Source organism: Aphelocoma coerulescens, chromosome 28 (genome assembly GCF_041296385.1).
Source record: "Aphelocoma coerulescens isolate FSJ_1873_10779 chromosome 28, UR_Acoe_1.0, whole genome shotgun sequence".
Classification (NCBI taxonomy): domain Eukaryota; kingdom Metazoa; phylum Chordata; class Aves; order Passeriformes; family Corvidae; genus Aphelocoma; species Aphelocoma coerulescens.
Window position 1 is genome coordinate 3,313,303 of NC_091041.1, and position 12,508 is coordinate 3,325,810.

General features: G+C 49.0%; 1 protein-coding gene across 7 annotated transcripts in view; it reads left to right on the plus strand.

Annotated features, from left to right (window-relative positions):
* The window catches only part of LOC138099728 (DNA-binding protein RFX2-like), a 63,711-nt gene that overhangs the window by 23,412 nt on the left and 27,791 nt on the right, over nt 1-12,508 (plus strand). For 5 of the 7 annotated variants that reach the window (XM_068997183.1, XM_068997179.1, XM_068997181.1 and 2 more), the window contains exon 2: nt 10,832-10,944. In XM_068997183.1, the coding sequence (XP_068853284.1) occupies nt 10,840-10,944 (105 nt within the window). In that variant the 5' untranslated portion in view covers nt 10,832-10,839. Of the gene's footprint in view, nt 1-10,831; nt 10,945-11,225; nt 11,306-12,508 lie in introns of those variants that run through there. The other 2 variants (XM_068997176.1, XM_068997178.1) reach the window with 2 other exon arrangements.

Consider the following 12,508-nt stretch of genomic DNA (forward strand, 5'->3'; position numbering starts at 1 on the left):
CAGGTACCTGGGATTGTCCTGGGAGCAGGCACCAGCCGAGCCACGGACTGCAGGGGACAAGGAACCAGAGATTCTGGCTTGGCTGATGATGGAAACTTTTAGATGTGTCCTGGAAAGGAACCTTTGAAATGCTTTTGTGCCAGATTTTTCCTAGAGACTGTTTTCTCACAAGGGTCTGGAGGGACAGGACACAGGGAATGGCTTCCCACTGCCAGAGGGCAGGGCTGGATGGGAGATTGGGAAGGAAATCCACCCTGTGAGGGTGAGGAGACCCTGGAATGGAATTCCCAGAGCAGCTGTGGCTGCCCCTGGATCCCTGGCAGTGTCCAAGGACAGGTTGGATGGGGCTTGGAGCACCCTGGGGTAGTGGGAGGTGTCCCTGCCCGTGGCAGGGGGTGGAACTGAATGGGCTTTAAGATCCTTCCAATCCAAACCATTCTGGGATTCTATTTCCTCTGTTGAATCACAGCCCTGTGAAACCCTTACAATGCACATACTAAAAACATGGGGAAACAATAAATTCCAGCCCAGAGTTCGTGCTTGTTTCCCCCAGGCAGCACCAGTGTGTGTGTTACAGCCCGGACATGGAGAGAACTGGAGTGTGACTTTTAATTCCTCCTTCCAAATGTGACAGCTTCCTCACTGCTCAGCAGATACCCAGACGTTGTTTCTTGGCTAACATTTGCCATCATTGTAGCAAAACTTTTCTGAAGTCAACGTTTAGGTTGTTCATAGGGAAGAAATAAGGAGTTCCACTTTTTGATAGGCCTGTGAAAATCTGGAATCTTTTGGACTTAGCAATAAACAGCTGGGAGTGTTGTGGGTGAGTCTGTGAGAACCCCAGGGAACGGCTGGAGCTGGGTCAGGGCTGGGCATGGAGCTCAGGGAAAGGTTCTTCCCCCCGAGACTGCTGGGCACTGCCCAGGCTCCCCAGGGAATGGTCCCGGCCCCGAGGCTGCCAGAGCTGCAGGAGCGTTTGGACAGCGCTCTCAGGGATGCCCAGGGTGGGGTTGTTGGGGTGTCTGTGCAGGGCCAGGGGCTGCACTGATGATCCCTGAGGGTCCCTTCCAGCTTCCAGCTCAGGATATTCTGTGTTCCACAATTCTCTGTTGGGTCCTGAGGGTGAAGAGCAGCAGGGCAGGAACAGGGACACTTCCAGACCTGAAGGAATCCAATCCTGGCTTTTGATGCTTGGAGAATGTTCCTGTTATTAACCCAAAAGAAAGCAGGACGGGTTTTTGTATGGGAAGGATGTTCCCAACAATACTTTGCCCCTGTTCACATCTGAGATTCCTGCACGTGGGGTTTGGACTTTGCCAGGAACCCCTAAACTCTTGTGGCTTCTGCTCTTCAATCTCATCTGGCTCTTAAGGAAACTCCAAATTACAGGGCCAGCACAGATCCATTCCTGGCTCTTTTCTGTCCTCAAAGTTACTTTTAAAGAAACAGCAGAGATTAGTGAGCAGCCGTTACACAACAGCTATGTGTGTATATAGATATTACTTGACTTAATTCTGTGAAATCTAATTAAAGATGGAGTGTATATTTGTATTTCAGTATATTATTAACTTGCTAATAAAAGCCATTTCCAAATTTGTATTTTTCCATGAGGACCAGGTTTCTGAAAAAAAAAAAAACCCAAGCCCAGCTATAGTTCCTGCTGCCCTTGAAAAGTGTGTTTTGGGTTTATCTGTGTTTCCAGGTAACTGGAGCTCATAGACAAGCAGTGTTTGCTTCTGTTTTAAATTAATTTAACCTAATCAGTGGCAGGGTCTGGTGCCTTCTCTTGTCTATAACATTTTGAAGCGGTGTAATGAGGAGTCTCTGCAGAAAGCTTCTTTTCAAGTTCCTTGGCATGTTTGCTTTCCACTTACAACACTTGTGGAAAGGGTGAAGTTGACCACACGTGGTTCAGGACACTGTGGGTGAGCTGGTTCAGGTGCCACTCCCACCAGCCTGGAGTTCAGCTGTGAGGAGACAAGGACATGTCCTGTCTGTCAGAGGTGGCCCAAACCTCTCCCCATGGGCTGTGAGGGGTGGATGGTGCTCCATCCTTGGCATGGGACAGTACCTGGGGGTTGCTGCTGCTGTGGGGATGCCAGGCACTGTCCTGCCCTGTCCCAGCTCTGTGGGGTGGCTCGGTGTCACCTTGACGTGGGATGGGGGTTCTGGTTTTGATGAGCCAAGGCTCTGTCTGGTCTTAACCTGCTCCCCTATCCTTCCAGGGTCTGAAGGGGCTGGCAAGGAAACTGGAGAGGGGCTCTTTGTCAGGGGCTGGAGTGACAGGACAAGGGGAATAGTATCCCAGTGCCAGAGGGCAGGGCTGGATGGGATCTTGGGAAGGAATTGTTCCCTGGGAGGGTGGGCAGGCTCTGGCACAGGGTGCCCAGAGCAGCTGTGGCTGCCCCTGGATCCCTGGCAGTGTCCAAGGCCAGGCTGGACACTGGGACTTGGAGCAGCCTGGGACAGTGGAAGGTGTCCCTGCCCATGGCAGGGGATTGGAACAAGATGAGCTTTAAGGTCCCTTCCCACCCAAACCATTCCATGATTCTGTGAGATTTCCTGGCTCCCTCCAAGATCCAGAGTAGCAGCTCATCTTCCAGGGCTTTCAGAGCAGTTCAAATCCCAGGAACTGCTGTCCCCAGTTGCTCCCCCGAGCCAAGGGAATATCACGATTGGCAGCTGTACAACACCATGGACAGGGATTGAGTTCAGGTGCTGAACACCCAGGGGCTTTGAGCTGCACCCACTGCTCACAGCCGAGGTGGGAGCTTTGTTCTCTCAGCACCCCTGTGTGGTCTGAGGAAAAGATCACTCCTAAAGGGGAATGTTGGGCACAGAAGGCTCTCCTTGGCTCAGCCATCAAAAGCGAAGAGTTTCTTTTGATTTCCCAGCTGAGGGAGCTGGAATCGTGTTTTTCCAAAGAGGATGCACAGATGGGAGCACCCCAAGGTCTTGGTTTGGAGCCGTGTCCTGCTCCTGTGCTCCTCCACCTTGGGAGCTTTTTTGGGCTATGGAAAACATTAAATTGGTATTTTCCTGATTGGAATTTCAGAGGAACGCCTGTTACTCCTTGGAGGTCTCATGCTTTGGAGACACGAGCAGCAGGGATGAAGGATGTGTGTGAGGCAGGAGCCAGGCTGGGTTTAACACAAACATTTGCCTCAAAGGAGGGAGAAGTCACTCGATCCATTTTCATTCACATCAAATAAACCAGTTCCTTCTTCGAAAGAATGAAACACTTCCTTTCTGTGCCCTGCTTCAAACACAACCAATGCCTTTTCAGGGCAAGTTATTACATCGAGACTGAGCCAGAAATGTTGAATGAAATGGAAAATATTTAAGAAAGTTTTCTTTAGTAAAATAACTGTGACCTAGAGTGTGGTGGATGAAGGAGATGGATACTTGCAGCTGCTAGAAAATAATCAAAATCAGCCATTCCTTGCATTGCTTTTATTATTTTCAGTCTGTTTTGAGAGTGTTGAGAATTCTCAGTAGTGAAACCATTAAATGTAAATTCTCTGGTTCCTTTTTCTGCAGTCAGGGGAGAAAATACCATTTAGAGCCCATCTAGAACATGATGGTTAAATAGCATTTTTATTTCTCCTGCGTTCCGTTATTGCTCCTCTGGTTTTCCCATTTATCTAAGCTCCAAGCCAACTAAACCTGAATAAAAGTTCCAATAAACCAAACAACTATTTTTAAATGTAAGCCTTCCCTTCAAAGCAGGCAAAAATTGCACAGAATCAACCAAAAACCAAGGAAAAACCTGGATTTCAGTTTTGATCCTTGCAGGTCACTGTTGCGAATGAGAAATAGTTCAATTTTTTTTTTTTAGTGAAACTGCAGCCTTCCCATTATTTTTAGTAAAATAACAGATATCCGGAGATTTCTATTAAAAATTCATAGCTGCATCATGGACTTGCATATGGAAATGGGATTGGATGAGATTCCCTGGGTAATTCACCCCCTGGTCAGCCTGAGATCCGTTCGACAGAAGGAAAACGTGGAGCACAAACTGTGCCAGCTGAGGCTGTTGGCTGCACTAAATCTCATTAATTCCTGATAATATTAACGTTGAACAAAGGTTATCTGCTGTATTCATTTAAGGTGAATTCTCCTGGATAAAATACAATTGGCAATCCCATCCAGCTCCAGGTTTCCTGCTACTCTTTTAGCTCTACCATGGAATTTTTAAGGTTGGAAAAGACCTCTAAAATCAAGTCCAATAAATACAAATCTTGCTGTCACCGAGCTGGTCTCTCTCCCATGTCTGTAGAGATTTTAGCTGCAGATTTATTCTCAATTCTCACGACGGGAAGTGTCTGACAACCTGCGCAGGTGATGATTACAAATTCAGGAAGCCTGAGTTTACCTGGAGAGCCAAGGCTGTTGGCATGTGAAGAACACCAGAAATAAAAAGCCCAGCATCATTAGAGCAGCTTCACCTGGAAAAATAAACTTTTCCCCGCCTTTAGGTCTTAATTTGGAATAAAAGCCATGAAGTTTAGTGGTGGACTTGGCAGTGGTGATGGTTGGACTCGATGATCTTAAAGGTCTTTTCCAACTGAAATGATTCTATAAATACATCCTTCAGGCATCAAAAATCTGATTTAATGTTTCCTGTACTTCAAGGCAGTCATTTTACTGTCGGATTTTTATGCCCCACATTTAAAATCCCCTTTGAGATGAAGTTGTTAAGCCCATTTATGAATGGCAAGGACAGGGGCAGTGGATTTCTTACCCATGGAGGTAATAACACCCACCAAGGTTTACTGGGAAGCTTAAATATAAGTAGCTGTAAGAAACTTTGTCCCAGAAGTCGAATAACTGATTGTTCTTAAAACTAACAAAAAACTCACTGAGGATATTTTCCTTTTCCTCATTCATATCCCAGTATTATATTCTATTTCAAACGTCCTGGCAGAAATAAAAGGATGTAATAAAGAAATTTGAAAAGTTTAAATAAGATCAAAGGATGACCAACCAAGTAAGCTTTGAAAAGCAAATTAAATAAAATAGTTCGTGATCTGTTTTGTCTTCAAATGAGCGAGTGATTCACTGGAACAGCAACAATTTTAATGTTTTGAAAGCAGCACTAATAGAAATTTATGATTCTGTAGAGAGGAAATTCCTCCCTGTGAGGGTGGGCAGGCCCTGGCACAGGGTGCCCAGAGCAGCTGGGGCTGCCCCTGGATCCCTGGCAGTGCCCAAGGCCAGGCTGGACATTGGGGCTTGGAGCAGCCTGGGACAGTGGGAGGTGTCCCTGCCCATGGAACAGGGTGGAATGGGACGGGATTTAAGGTTCCTCCCAACCCAAACCATTCCATATTCCATGATTATCTGGCTTGGCTGCTGCTGCAGGGTAGCTCGTAGGTTTTACATTTTCACCTTCAAGAAATAAAGATATGTAAACACAAGACCTAAATACCCCATGAGAACCAAGGCCATGCCAGTCCCACCTCTGATTTATGTGACCTGCTCTTAAAAAACAAAAATAAGGTGGAGAGGGAGTTATATCCATGTCCAGTGGTGATTTTTTCTTCTAGAATAAAAACAAAAACCAGTGTGGCTACAGTTACAGCAGAAGTGACCCTGGGCCTGAGGAAGGCAGGGACTTAAATCCCCTTAATTTGGAGTTGGGAGCTGCCTGGGATGGATGCTGCTGCTGCCAGATGTGCTGCAGAGCGAGGACCAGATCACCAAAGACAGATAAACCAAACATTTCCCTGAGCCCTGCTCTGGCTCTGATCACCAAAACTCCTTCTACGTTTGAGGGCTTCACATTCAGCTCCAAATGTTTGTGTTTGAGGGTTCAGGAGCATTCTGTGGAAAAATCCATCTCCTGGATGTCGGAGCCCATGGGCTGCAGCACAGAGAGAGCACTCAGGGCCAGCTCTGGCATCAGCCCCCTCCTTCCCCAAACTCTTTTGGGGTGCAGGGGATGCTGCTCCATCACTTGAAGGAGTCACCCTGTGATCTCCCCCTGCTGCCTCCTCCTTTCCCCCCACCCCCCCTGCAAATTTGAACGTAGAGAATATTTTGAAATATTCTCCTCCTATCCTCTTATCTCTGTTTTCCCAGCGTTTTGGAGCTGCTTTAGGCAGGAGAGATTAACAAAGGCAAGGCCATTTACATGGAGGCAACGGTGCCTTATGAATGAAACGGTGACAAGCCGAGTTTTTATCAGCCCTCGAGGCTTGTGCTGGTACTCCTTGTCTTTCTGAAAGGCATTCAGGCTCTGACAGCCCTCAGAGACCAGTTCTTGAAAAATACCTTGCCTAGGGGAGTATTTGTGGCTTTTTTAGGAGTGGGAAAATTGAAGCACGGGGAAAGGGAAGCATCCTGTTCAAGGTCACGGAGCGAGCTGGTGGCAGAACCAGAAATAACCCCCAGAAGTTATTAGGGTTTTTTTTTCTTGAATTTCCTTTCCTGTCCCTGCTGTTTGCTTGGATACCGGGATAGCTGTGTGTAAACAGAAGGTTTCCAGCAGCAGCAGCCTTGTTATCTGCCTGATTCATTCAGTGATGATGCAACCTGGAATCCAGATGTCTGTGATGCCTTCCAGGGCCCTGGTGGCCCCGTGTGACATCACCGGCCACGTTGAGCAACCAGAGCTGTAAACTTGTCTCTCCCTGAAATGCCAATGTGCTGAACAAATCCACTGTAAGGAGACCTTGTAGCAGCTTTTTAGTGTCCAAAAGGTACCTGTGAAAGAGCTGGAGAGGCACTTTTTACAAGGCCATGCAGTGACAGGACAAGGGGAATGGCTTTAAGGTGAAGGAGGGCAGACTTAGGTTAGAAATTAGAAATTAGAAATTAGAAATTAGAAATTAGAAATTAGAAATTAGAAATTAGAAATTAGAAATTAGAAAGGAATTGTTCCCTGGGAGGGTGAGAAGGCCCTGGCACAGGGTGCCCAGAGCAGCTGGGGCTGCCCCTGGATCCCTGGAAGTGTCCAAGGCCAGGCTGGACATTGGGGCTTGGAGCAGCCTGGGACAGTGGGAGGTATCCCTGCCCATGACAGGGGATTGGAACAAGATGAGCTTTAAGGTCCCTTCCAACCCAAACCATTCTGGGATTCTCACCACAATTTTATTCCTTTTTCATGGTCAGGTCCATCTGCTCATATCTCCACAACAACTGACTTTTTTTCCTCTTTTTCACCTGGTAAGGACCCCTGGAACTGAGAACATCAACTGTGGATGCTGCTGATCCTCTCTGTGACCCACCAGCAGCTTTGTTGATTATTAATTAACTTCTCAGTTTGCAAACTCCCTAGTACCAGGGGCTGCCAGGCTGTCAGAGGCCACCAGACACCTTTTAATGGCTTCTGTCAGTCCCTTCTGTGAGAGAGCTACAGGTGGGATAAACCTGTCTGTCTTAGGCTTGATCTAAGAGGAAGAAGCAAACCGTAGATCTTTGGGAAGCAGGAGGGCTGGCTTTTGAGCCAGCGAGTTTCTGCTAAGAAGACGATCAAGAACACTGTGGGAGGTGAAAAGTGGGATGGGAGGAGAGCAGGGAGTCCTTCCATGGGCATTTGCTTCAGGGATGTGGCAGAGCTGCCAAAGAGCTGCACGAGGCTGAGGGAGCTCCAGGGTTGTTCTTTAGCCTGGGACTGCTGAGGAGTTTGAGATGGGAACTGCCCCTGGATCCCTGGCAGTGTCCAAGGCCAGGTTGGACGGGGCTTGGAGCACCCTGTGGAAGATGTCCCTGCCCAGGGCAGGGGTGCAGTGGGATGAGGTTTAAGGTCCCTTCCAACCCCAACCATTCCAGGATTCATGAGTTGGAGCTGATCCAAATCCAACCACAAGTTCCCATGACTGGACCATCAGCTCTGGTGGCCTTTGGAGCAGAGCAGGGGCTGCCCCAGCTGGAAGAAAGAAAAACCTCCTGGCCCTTTTTCCCTCTCTCCTCCTTTTCATGGAGCCACTTGTCCTCCTCCCACCTTCCCACAGTTCCACATCACCCAAGACACTCTTTGAGGTGATCTCCCACAGACAGAGATCATTCTGACCTCCAACCCCACAGGTCTAAGAGCTGGTGTTTATTAATGGTCCATAACGATCCTTCCTGCTCTCATCTGCAGCAGAGACATCCCTGGAAGCCCCAAAAAGTCTTTCTGTGGCCCTGAGCCTAACCTGGGATAGTGGGAGGTGTCCCTGCCCATGGCAGGGGGTGCAGTGGGATGAGGTTTAAGGTCTCTTTCAACCCAAACCATTCTGGGATCAGGTGAAGAGGAACAAGCAAGACTTTGGGTGCCACATTTTCTCTCCTGCTTGGAAGCCAATGCTTTCTCCACCCTCTGGAGCCTTGGCCCAGGTGCCAGCTCACTTGGCAGCCGTGCTCCCAGGGCATCAGCAGAGCTCTGCAGCACCTTGTGCTGGTTTCTGGGAGCGCAGGAATTCTGTGTGTGCTGTCAGCTTTCCATCAGCGCAAATTAACGATAGCAGATGGCACACACAGATCTGAATCCAATTCTCAGGAAGCGCAGGATGGCTTTAATGAGAAGTGAATGATTCTTTCTCCAGGATGTTGCACTGATAAATAAAATAATAACAAGTCCTGTACATGTGGCTTGGCAGTCCAGGACTTCTCTGTCTGTCTACCTTGTCTGGAAGTGCCATCTGCAGATTTCCTCGGAGCCTTTGTGTCTGGCGTGGTTGTCATCACTGCCTTGTGGAACAAACCTGAAAATCACACTGGGGATTTATTTTGGCAGCAGACAATTCACCTTCTGCCCTGCCCACGTCTCTCTGCTCTCTTCTGGTCACTGAGGGAAAGCAGAAGACAAAATGTATCAGCAAAGATGAGTCGTTGGTGATTTGAATGGTAGAATCATGGAATATTCTGGGTTGGAAGGGACCCACAGGGATCACCAAAGTCCAACTCCTCCATCGTTTCTAAGTGTTCTTTTCTGGTTATAACTACACTTAAAAGGGACCTTTTGTAGACCTAAAATGCCAAGAGCTGACCCAAGAACCACTGATAGAAGATTAAAATATCTTTGTCAACTCACCCACCTTTCTTCTGTAACCTCAGCACGCTGCATTTCACACTCAGAAAACCCTGCAAAGCTGCAACCCATGGCCTTGGGCACAAAGGAGAGACAATAAACACTTCTGGAAAAGTTAGGGGAGTAGATGTGCTGAAAGTGCCCCCCTCTCCTGCCTGAGCATCTCCACCTGAGCATCCCAAACCCGGCAGCTCTGGCTGAGTGTTTAATTGCAAATAATTTGGGGCTGTTTCCCTCCTTTACTGGGAGAATTATTATTTCCCTGATCCCACGGCGCTGTTGCAACTGGAATCTTCTCGTGGGGAGGTTTTGGCTAAAACCCAGGCGGAGGCAGTGATGGGGAGAGGCAGGTGCTGCCTTTATATAGCAGAGCTGCGGTGATGGGGGTGCTGAGGGCAGCTCGGGGGGCCTGATGGGGGACACAGGAGTAAATATTGATTTAATTTCCCTCGTTTCTGGCTTGTTGGATTCATCTGGTAGCTGTGAGTCTGTGGGTTCTCTGTCTACTCTTTCTCCCAGGTGTGAGAAAAATGATGGGAGAGAGAAAATTGTTTGCAAGCTCTGGGGTTTTGGGAAGGTTGGGAGAGTAATTGTGATTTGCTAATGGGAGTATGGATATTGGGGGAAAAAAGCCCTTAAAAACCTGTTTCGTGGAGAGTCTTAATATTTGGGTTTTTTTGTCAGTGGCTGAAGGGATAAACAGGTAAACTCTGTGCCTTCACACCACCCTTGCATTTCTTCTGAGCACAGATGAGCAGGGTCCAGTGTCCCTCAGTTTCTCATTTCTCCTTTTGCCTCTTAACTTGCACAAAGTTGAGGGAAAAGTTTAAATATTGGAAGGAGAAGGGAAATAAAACAAAGACATCATAATGTTGTTTGGAGGCTCAGCAGCGAGGCCAAGAAAGCAGAAATGACACTGCCCAAAATCTGGTTGTTTTTAATCTTTTGATTTTGAAGTGACAGCAGAAACCCTCCTAAAATAGTTTATTAAGCGGGAAGTTTCACAAGACACTGAGGAAAAAAGGCTCCCCCACCCCAAAAAGAAACCAAAATGCCATTTTGTGCTGTTGGGAAGCCCCTTCTGAGCATCCCTCGGTGTCCCCAGGGATGGACACAGGCTGGGACAGTGCCAGGAGGGAGTGCTGGGCCACAGGGGTTTGAGGATGCCAAGGGCACCATCAGCTCTGTAGGGTTGTGTGGCAGTGGAGGGTGATGCTGTGGCTGTTTGGGGACCTTGGTGGGATTTTGGGGCGAGGGCAGGAATGGGAGAGTGGAGATGCTGCTTTGGGGGTTCTAAAATACTGGTGAATCGCTGCTCTTCTGCTCTTCATCCTTGATTATTTGTGGTTAGAAACCCAAGCTGGCCACCCCCACTTTCCCAGTGAGATCTTAGCTAAACTCCAGGCATGGGCTGAGGTTTGATTAAAAGCTTTTTTGCAGTAGTTAAACGTGATAAAGCAGAGGGGGAGAAAGCTTTATTTTAAAAATATGCCCTTACTCTTCCTGATCATGTGTGATGCTCACTGTGACACAATAATTTTCCAACGCCACTTTTCGGTTAAATTTAGAAGTGCATTTTCTGTTCCTTCCCTCTCCTCTCCGTGAAACAATTGTGCAACTTTCTTTTTCCTTAATATAATTCTGCATTAAAATTAGCTCCAGGACTAAAACGAGTCCCGTGTGTAGGACGGGAGCTGCCTCCCTTCCCAGCGCTTCCCTCTGGATCTTCCACTGGGATTTTGCCCCCGGTTAAAGGGGCTGGGGGTGTGTGGCTGTGCTGTGCTGCCCTGCCTGATGTCCCTGTGCTGTCCCCAGCAGTGAGCATGCAGAGTCCCGAGGGTGGATCAGACTCAGCAGCTTCCGTGGCGCTTCACACGTCGGCCTCAGCCCAGGCACCGGTGGTGCAGCCAGTGCCAGCGTCTCAGCAGGTAATGTATGCACAGCTGGGGATGCTGTTTCCATGGAGAAGAGCCCTGTTTTCCCTGGCAGATGTGTTTTAATCCCGGGTTTTGATAGTGGGGAGAGGATTTTTTAATCAGCTCGTTGAGATAGTGGGGACAACCTGTTGCTGGACTTGGTGTTGATAAAGGCCCTGTGGGTTTGAGCCCTCGCCATCCACCTGCAAGCTTAAAATGTGGGGTTTGGGGTTTAATTTTGGTCCCCAGGGGAGTCACTTCATGCCAGCTGGGTGTGTGCTTTGGATTGATTTCCTGTTGTCATTGTTTGGTGTGTCAGTAAAAGCAGGGGAAGATGGAACAGCCCTGCAAGGTACTGAGGTCATGGGAACAGGTGAGGGCAGAGTTGGTGCAGGAGAGGGTGGAGGAGCCACGTGCTGCATCCAGAGAGGAGTGGCCAGCAGGTCAGGGAGGGGATTCTGTTCCTCTGCTCTGCCCTCCCGACCTCCCCCTGCACTGCTGGGGCCGGGTTTGGGTCCTCAGCTCAAGAAGGACATGGACCTGTTGGAGAGAGTCCAGAGGAGGCCACGGAGATGGTCCCAGGGCTGGAGCCCCTCTGCTCTGGAGCCAGGCTGGGAGAGCTGGGGGTGCTCACCTGGAAAGGAGAAGGCTCCAGGGAGAGCTCAGAGCCCCTTGCAGGGCCTAAAGGGGCTCCAGGAGAGCTGCAGAGGGACTGGGGACAAGGCATGGAGGGACAGGACCCAGGGAATGGCTTCCCAGTGCCAGAGGGCAGGGCTGGATGGGAGATTGGGCAGGAATTGTTCCCTGGGAGGGTGAGGAGGCCCTGGCACAGGGTGCCCAGAGCAGCTGGGGCTGCCCCTGGATCCCTGGCAGTGCCCAAGGCCAGGCTGGATGGGGCTTGGAGCAGCCTGGGACAGTGGAAGGTGTCCCTGCCCATGGCAGGAGGTGGAATGGGATGGGCTTTAAGGTCCCTTCCAATCCAAACCTTTCCATGATTCCATGGTCTCTTCCTTCAGTAGGTGGATCCCACCATTTTAATTTGAAGGGGGGATTTGTGATTAATATCCATGGATATGCTGCATTTGGGAGGCTCAACAGGACACAAGAGATGGCTTCAAGTGATGAACGGGAACCACCCAGTGCAAAACGGGAAGGATTAAGTGAAACTGGTTCCTTTTTGTTCCTTTTTATGCCATTTGGGGAACTTTCAAAAGAAATTTCTCTCGCAGGAAGCTGGAGGGATGAGAGGATGGGTGGGTGTAACTCAGCTACATCCTTCTCCAACTCCCAAGTGAGCAGCAGCAGCTGCCATTGGATGCTGATGAAAAGGAACAATTAAAGATTGTGAGTTGGGAGGAATATTCCACTCTGCAGGAGCCCTGGACATTCCCATCGGGTGATCCAGAGCACTGCTGTCGCCTCCCAGCCTTCCCATCCATGGAGAGCATTCCTTGCTGGTGTTGCAGTGATGGGGACAGCACTGGGCAGCAGTGCCAGGTGTCCCAAGGATCAGTAGCATGGATTTGGCTGTGAACAAAGGTTGGAAAACTTTTGGATTATGAAATCACCCATCCAG